This window comes from Rhinopithecus bieti, unplaced genomic scaffold, assembly GCF_001698545.2.
Source record: "Rhinopithecus bieti isolate Rb0 unplaced genomic scaffold, ASM169854v2 scaffold_13207, whole genome shotgun sequence".
NCBI classification, from domain to species: domain Eukaryota; kingdom Metazoa; phylum Chordata; class Mammalia; order Primates; family Cercopithecidae; genus Rhinopithecus; species Rhinopithecus bieti.
In genome coordinates, this window is record NW_016807866.1 from 1908894 (window position 1) to 1916392 (window position 7499).

Below are 7499 nucleotides of genomic sequence, written 5' to 3' on the forward strand. Positions count from 1 at the left end.
AAGGAAGGAAGGAAGGAAGGAAGGAGAAAAGGAAGGAAGGAAGGAAGGAAGGAAGGAAGGAAGGAAGGAAGGAAGGAAGGGAAAGAAAGAAAGAAAGAAAGAAAGAAAGAAAGAAAGAAAGAAAGAAAGAAAGAAAGAAAGAAAGAAAGAAAGAAAGAAAGAAAAGAAGAAGAAGGAGGGAGGGAGGGAAGGAAGGAAGGAAGGAAGGAAGGAAGGAAGGAAGGAGGAAGGAAAGAAAGGAAGAAGGAAAGAAAAAAAGAAAAGAAAAGAAAGAAGAAAATATATACATCTCTTATATGTAAGAGGAAAAGCACAGGCAACTCAGAAAAAAATGGGTATGTGACATGAACCAGCATTTGGAGAAGAGGAAATAAATAAGCATGTGAAGATAGGTACAGATCTGGGGACCATCATAAGTTACAATTCTATACCCATGTGATTGGAAAAAAATGTAAAAGTCTATGTGAGCCAAGTGCTGGAGAAGATGAGGACTGACAAGATTTCTTACACATTGCAGCCACTTTGAACACCATGTTGGCAGTAGTTCTGAAAACTGAAACTCACATGCCCTAAGCCCATCAATTACCTCCTAGGGTAGTACCCAAGAGAAACACTTACAGGTGTTGACCAGGGACATTTACAAGAATGCTCATGATCATCCACAAAAGCAGAAACCTGGCAACAGCAAGAGAGCAGGTGAATAAACAGTTCCTAACCCACCAGCAGGAGAGTGGATGAATAAACTACATTATAGTCAAGACAATGAAATATTATACAGCGATATGATATTAAGTTAAAAAAAAACACACCAAGTTTCCAACACTGACTATAATATATACCCTTTAAATAAAATTTTAGGAATACATAGAGATGGAAAATAAAACTAGATAAAAAAGGAAACAGGGGAGTAAGGAGCATGGAATTCAGGTGGTAGTCACCTTAAGGGGGAGGCTGGGGGATGGGGAAAGCACAGGTTAGACACAGGTGTGGTCAAGGCCTCATTGCTATACAGGTGCTCGTTCATAGCACTGGTGCTAATTACAGTATTAAAAAGTAATTCATTACATAGACATAAAGTAGGGCTATGTATTGACCAATGAAGAGAATGTCTCATGTTCTAAGGATTATGGGTAATTTAATTCAGTCCACACAGCATCCTCAAAATATGAAAAAAGAGGTACAGTAGCAAGTCTATAGTTACCCGCTGTGGCAACTTGTTCCCTTCTTGGAACCTGAAACGTCCCCATTGGACTTCCTTCACTTGCTGCTCAAGTCACTGGTGGAATCGACTGCTGGAATTGATTGCTCTGCTGTGGCAGAGCCACTTCTTGCACCCTACTCTGTCTGCCCTGGGTACCCGGCCCCTCCCACGACACCACCACTGGGAGAGGAGGGGAGGGGGCCATGGATGACCATTGTACCTCAGAGGCTTGAGCTGGATGGAATTGTTTCTGTCCAGATCTGTCCTTGGCCTGACCATGGGTGGCTGGAAAAGACTATAAATGGATGGGATTCCGTTTCCTCACACTCAGCACTCCTTGAGGTCGGCAGCATCACTGCCAGTGGGGCTCAAAGTTTATGTTTCCAAGACAGAGAAGTTGAGTTGCGGCCCACCTTGAAAGCCCTAACAGCACCACAGAAGGAGAGGGTTTGGAGAGGACAGTGGCTCAAAGATTTCGGGGGAGAGGAGGGCTGCAGGACGGGGAGGAAAGGAGGGGAATTCAAAGGGGAGGAAGATGAAAATGAAGTCAGGAGAGATGAGGCTTCGATCTGCATATTACTTACAATATACAGGCTTCTATCTGTATATTCCTTACAACAATATAGTATTATGATACTTACTATATTATTAATATTTATAAATGATATACATATTTATATTAATTGTTTTATTTTGATTTTTTTCTTTCTTTCTTTTTTTTTTTCTTTGAGGCAGGGTCTCACACTATTACCTGGGCTGGAGTACAGTGATGCAATCTTGACCTCCCAGGCTCAAGCGATCCTCCCACCTCAGCTTCCCTAGTAGCTGGGACTACAAGCACACACCACCATGCCCAGCTATATTTTGGTATTTTTTTAAATAGACATGGGGTTTCACCATGTTGCCCAAGCTGGTCTTGAACCCTTGAGCTCAAGCGATCCACCCACCTTGGCCTCCCAAAGTGTTGGGATTACCGATGTGAGCCACGACACCCAGCATATTTTTGTATTTTATATTACAGTTGGCCTTCTGTATCCATGGGTTCCACATCTGTGGGTTCAACCAACCTCAGATTGAAAATATCTTTTTAAAATAGATAGTTGCATCTATACCAAAAATGTACAGATTTTTTTCCCTGTCATTATTCCCAAAACAACACATGATAACAACTACTTACCTAGCATTTCCATTGCATTAGCTATTACAAGTAATCTAGAAGTGATTTAAAGAATAGGGGAGAATGTGCTTAGGTTTTATGCAAATTCTGTGCTATTTCATATAAGTGACTCAAACGTCTGTGAATTTTGGTAGCCTGGGAGTGTGGGGGTGGGGTTCTGGAACCAGTCCCCCACACATACCAACGGATGACTGTATATTTATATTTACTTTTTAATCTGAAAAAGAATAGAATTAAGTTTTGCTAACATCTATTATATTATTACTTAGGTTCACATACATACTTCATACATAAATTAATTCTTCATGAGCTACCTCTACTACTACTAATAATAGCAACACTTTATTGAGCATTTACTATGTGTCAGTAAATATTCTAAGAGCTTTATAGGAATTAACTCATTTCACTGTAACAACTCTGTGGTAGAAGATACTATATGCCCCATTTTACAGATGAAGAAACTAAGGCACAGAAAGGTTATGAAACTTGCCCCAAATCACACAGCTAGTGAGTGGCAGACCTGAGTTTGAACTCAGAGGAGTCTGGCTCCTGACCCCCCTGCTGTGTGTTTTTCTCCTACACATACATATATTGACTCCATAGACTCAAAACCTTTTTTAAAAAAAATGTCAGTGGGGATATATTATTATTTTTGTGTAGACAGTCTCAAAGACGCTGGACTGGCATTCTTCATTAGCCCCCTGCTTGGGCAGACATCTGTTTCTGTGGGACTTGGCATTGGTGGAGTCTGCCAGCTCCTCCCAGCTCCTGACCTGTTCTCTTCCTCCTGCAGCCCACCCGGAGAGAGCTGCCCTGCTGTTCGTGTCCAGTGTCGGCATCGGCCTGGCCCTCACATTGTGTGCCCTGGTCATCAGAGAGTCCTGTGCCAAGGACTTCCGCAAGTTGCAGCTGGGGAGGGAGCAGCTGGTGCCAGGAAGTGACAAGACCGAGGAGGACAGCGAGGGTGAAGAAGAGGAGGACTCCTCGGAGTCTGATTTCCCAGGGGAACTGTCGGGGTTCTGTAGGACTTCATATCCTGTCTACAGTTCCATAGAAGCTGCAGAGCTTGCAGAAAGGATTGAGCGCAGGGAGCAAATCATTCAAGAAATATGGATGAATAGTGGTTTGGACACCTCACTCCCAAGAAACATGGGCCAGTTCTACTGAAAACCACATGCATCTTAATGCAGTCACACTTTCTGAAGAAGGAAGGATCCCAAATGCCCCTCCGGTTCTGGTTCACCTGTACCTTCTATGAAGGAGAATTTGTCATGTCATCCAACACTCGTGAGGCCAGGAAGCTATTAAAGGGATGTTTCAAGCTGTTTCCAGCACATTCCAAAATAAATGAGGAGGGAAGAGTCTTTGTTTTCTGTATTTATTTGAATTTGTGTCTATACATTAATAAGTCTATGCATAATTAGAATTTACATTTTTTGAGCGCTTATAATGCCAGGCACTCTTCTAGCTGCTTTTCATGTTCTGAGTCATTCAGTCCTCACAATGTCATGAGATGGTACTCTTATCCCCATTTTACAGATGAGCAAACAAAAGATTCCTATATATACACATAAAATAGCTATACAGATACTCAGCAAACATGAGCTCATGAGTGATTTTAACCACTGACTTGTTTAGACCAAGGGTTAGCAAATTTTTTCTTAAAAGGCATGATGATAGGCTAGGCACAGTACACCTGTAATCCCAGCACTTTGGGAGGCCAAGGCAGGTGGATCACTTGAGGTCGGGAGTTTGAGACCAGCCTGGCCAACATGGTGAAACCCTGTCTCTACCAAAAAAATAAAAAATTAGCAGGGTGTAGTGGCACGCGCCTATAATCCAAGCTACTTGGGAGACTGAGGCAGGAGAATCATTTGAACCCAGGAGGCAGAGGTTGCAGTGAGCTGAGATCATGCCACTGCACAGCAACCTGGACGACAGAGTGAGAGACTCTGTCAAAAAAAGAAAAAAAAAAAAAAGCAAGATGATAAATATTTTAGGCATTGTGGGTGAAATCCTCTCTGCCACAATTACTCAACTCTCCATTGCAGCTCAAAAGCAGCCACAGATAATACATAATGAATGAACTTGGCTGTATTCCAATAAAACGTTCTTTTTGGACACTGAAATTTAAATTTCATTTTATTTTCACATGTTCCACATTCTTTTTTTTTTTTTTCAAACCAACCATTAAAAAATATAAAAGCCTGAGGCCAGGAGTTTGAGACTAGCCTGGGCAACATAGTAAGACCCTACCTCTATTGAATTAAAAAAATTTTTCAATAAAAGTAAATAAAAATGTAAAAAACCATTCTTAACTCAAAGGTTGTACAAAAACAGACAGCAGGATGGATCCGGCCTGTAACCTGTTTTTGTAAATAAAGTATGGTTTGCAAAGCATAAAATATTTACTTTCTTGCCTTCTATAGAAAAAAGGTTGCTGACTCCTGGTTTAGAGTTTAAAACAGCATCAAGCAGGGTACCTAACAGTGCTGTGGGCCAGGATCAAGTGGAGCTGGCTCCCACATCTCTCCAAAACCCCACTGGGGACGGCTGGGTGGAGGAGCAGAAGAAAGAGTTCAGAAAACAGACCCCAGTGGGAGAACTAATGATTGGTTCCTGCAGACGGCTCCCCCTGGTAGACAGGAGGCTTGTAGCTGTGGCATCAAATAAGAAAACATGTTTTTTTTTTTCTTTTTTGTCCTAGTAATCCCCGGGGCTTAGAATATAAAAATGATTGCAATTTTCATATGCCTACTACCAAAGAGCTCTCTCTGCGTTATCTTACTTCATCATCACTAACCCTGTAAACATACGTAGATGAGGAAGCTGAAGGCTGCCAGGGTAAGTATCATCCGGCCCACGTCACACAGCTGGGAAGCGCTTAGACTGACTCATCCTGAGTGTTCAGGAAACATAGCTGTTCCCGCAGGAACTCCTACAATGACAGGTATAGAAAAGGCATGTCTCTCTCAGTCCTGCAGACCATTAGGGTGAAGGGCTTATCTGCAAGATGCAGAGGAGGGTGGGTGTGGAGTGAGGAGGCTCAGCTGCCCAGACTGGGGAGAGGGTCTGTGGCATTCGTTTTTAGTGAGTTGAAACCCACATAATGTAAAACTAACTCTCTCAATGGCATTTAGTCCATTCGCAATGTTGTGCAAATTTCACCTCTATCTAGTTCCAAAATGTTTCGTCACCCCAAAAGAAAACTCTCTACCCATTAAGCAGTCACTCCCCATTCCTCCCTCCCTCCAGCCCCTGGAAAACACCAATCTGCTTTCTGTCACTATATGGATTAGCTTGTTCTGGATAGTTCATGTAGATGGGGTCACACAATATGTAGTCTCTTGTGACTGCCTCATTTCACTTAACAAAACGTCCTCAAGGTCCATCCATGTTGTAGCAAGCGTAGCATGTGTTCATTCCTTTTCATGGCTGAATAATATTCCATTGTATGGCTAGCCCACAGTTTATCCCGCCATCAGCTGGTGACATTTGGCTGTTTCCTTTGGCCACTGTGAATAACGCTGCTGTGAACATTTCATGTGTGGCGTTTTTCACCAGCACAAAGCAGCACCTACAGACAGAGCTGGTGGGAAATCCTGTGTGTCCACTCAGTGGAAGGAAGGGGAAAGTCAAGATGGGTCAGAATGACACCCCCTCTTTTACCTTCTGCACCTGCCAATTTCAAAGCAAGCTTCCCTTACGCAGACCCCCTGCAGGTGGGAGAGCAGGGATTGGCCAAGAGAGGTGTCACACAGATGGGCTGGGGGTGGTTTGGGTGGAGACTGAAATTCCTCCGGACTTCCAGGCACCAGAATTTCTCCCATGGGGAGAAGTTGAAGGGGTTGGGAATGATATGTTTTAACCCTTTTCCTTTTCCTGTTTAGAAAAAAAAAATGCGACTCGCTGTCAGCACTCATTTAATTTTACATAAACACACCTTGAGGCTGAAGCAAATCTGACTGATTTTCAATGTGAACATAAAATATAAAAAATGTTCTTGGAGTTATTTCTAAACAGAACTGACATCAGAATCATCTATTTCAGAAAAACCGAATCCACCAAATGAATCTTCAGCCAACAACTGTTGGAGAATGAAGTTAACATCAGGCATGGGAATGCTACATTTTCTAGGATTTGACATTTTCAGCAATCGAGGATTGCTGTACTCTGTAAATGGAGATACCATTACTAAAAGCAGAATGCTATAAACAGAATAATGTATTCTGTTTCCAAAGTCAATATACAAGAGCAATGCAGAAATCATAATAAAATAGAGATTTCCTGGAAAATTATCTCTGAGTAAATGCTACAGCCTCAAGTGCCACTTGTGAGTATTCTCAGGGCAAATGGGAGAAGGGTTAAATCTGTCACTGGAGAGAAATTTATTTATTTATTTATTTATTTATTTATTTATTTATTTGAGAGAGTCTTGCTCTATCGCCCAGGCTGGAGTGCAGTGGCATGATCTCAGCTCATTGCAACCTCCATCTCCCAGGTTCAAGCGATTCTCCCTGCCTCAGCCTCCTGAGTAGCTGGGATTAGAGGTGTGCCCCACCACGCCTGGCTAATTTTTGTGTTTTTAGTAGAGATGGGGTTTCACCATGTTAGCCAGGCTGGTCTCGATCTCCTGACCTCTGATGATCCTCCCGCCTCAGCCTCCCAAAGTGCTGGGATTACAGGCATGAGCCACTGTGCCTGGCCTGGAGAGAAATCTGTTCCAGATCATATCAGAGAATGAAGTGAATTCCATTGTCCAACTGTTTCATAACGATTTTGTTCTAATCAGAGAGAATCTTTGTCCTTTCCTGTCCCTGAGTTCAGCAAGGAACATTTTGATAATGTCCCAGCTCCCAGAGCAGCTGTCTATCTCTATTTCCAGTTTGAAGGCAGCATCTTCCTTGTGTCTGTGAACGCAAATGCTGTCCAGCTGATGGCTGATGACTGTCTTCTTGGGGCTGCAGACGTTCACTTTACCAATTGAAGAAAGAGCTGTGCCCATATTGGCCTCAGTCACATGCTTTTCTTGAATTCCACAACGGGTTTTCTCCTATCTGAATTTCCCCCCTCAACCCCCAGCATGCGTGCTTACTTACACACACACACACACACAACCTC

At 42.7% G+C, this 7499-nt stretch overlaps 1 protein-coding gene across 8 annotated transcripts in view; it reads left to right on the forward strand.

The window, feature by feature from the left end:
* EVA1C (eva-1 homolog C) overlaps window positions 1-3755 on the forward strand; it is a 108653-nt gene extending 104898 nt beyond the window's left edge. For 6 of the 8 annotated variants that reach the window (XM_017883896.1, XM_017883894.1, XM_017883891.1 and 3 more), the window contains one exon: window positions 3172-3742. In XM_017883896.1, the coding sequence (XP_017739385.1) occupies window positions 3172-3545 (374 nt within the window). In that variant the 3' untranslated portion in view covers window positions 3546-3742. Of the gene's footprint in view, window positions 1-3171 lie in introns of all 8 variants that reach the window. The other 2 variants (XM_017883890.1, XM_017883893.1) reach the window with 1 other exon arrangement.
* Window positions 3756-7499: the final 3744 nt, after the last annotated feature.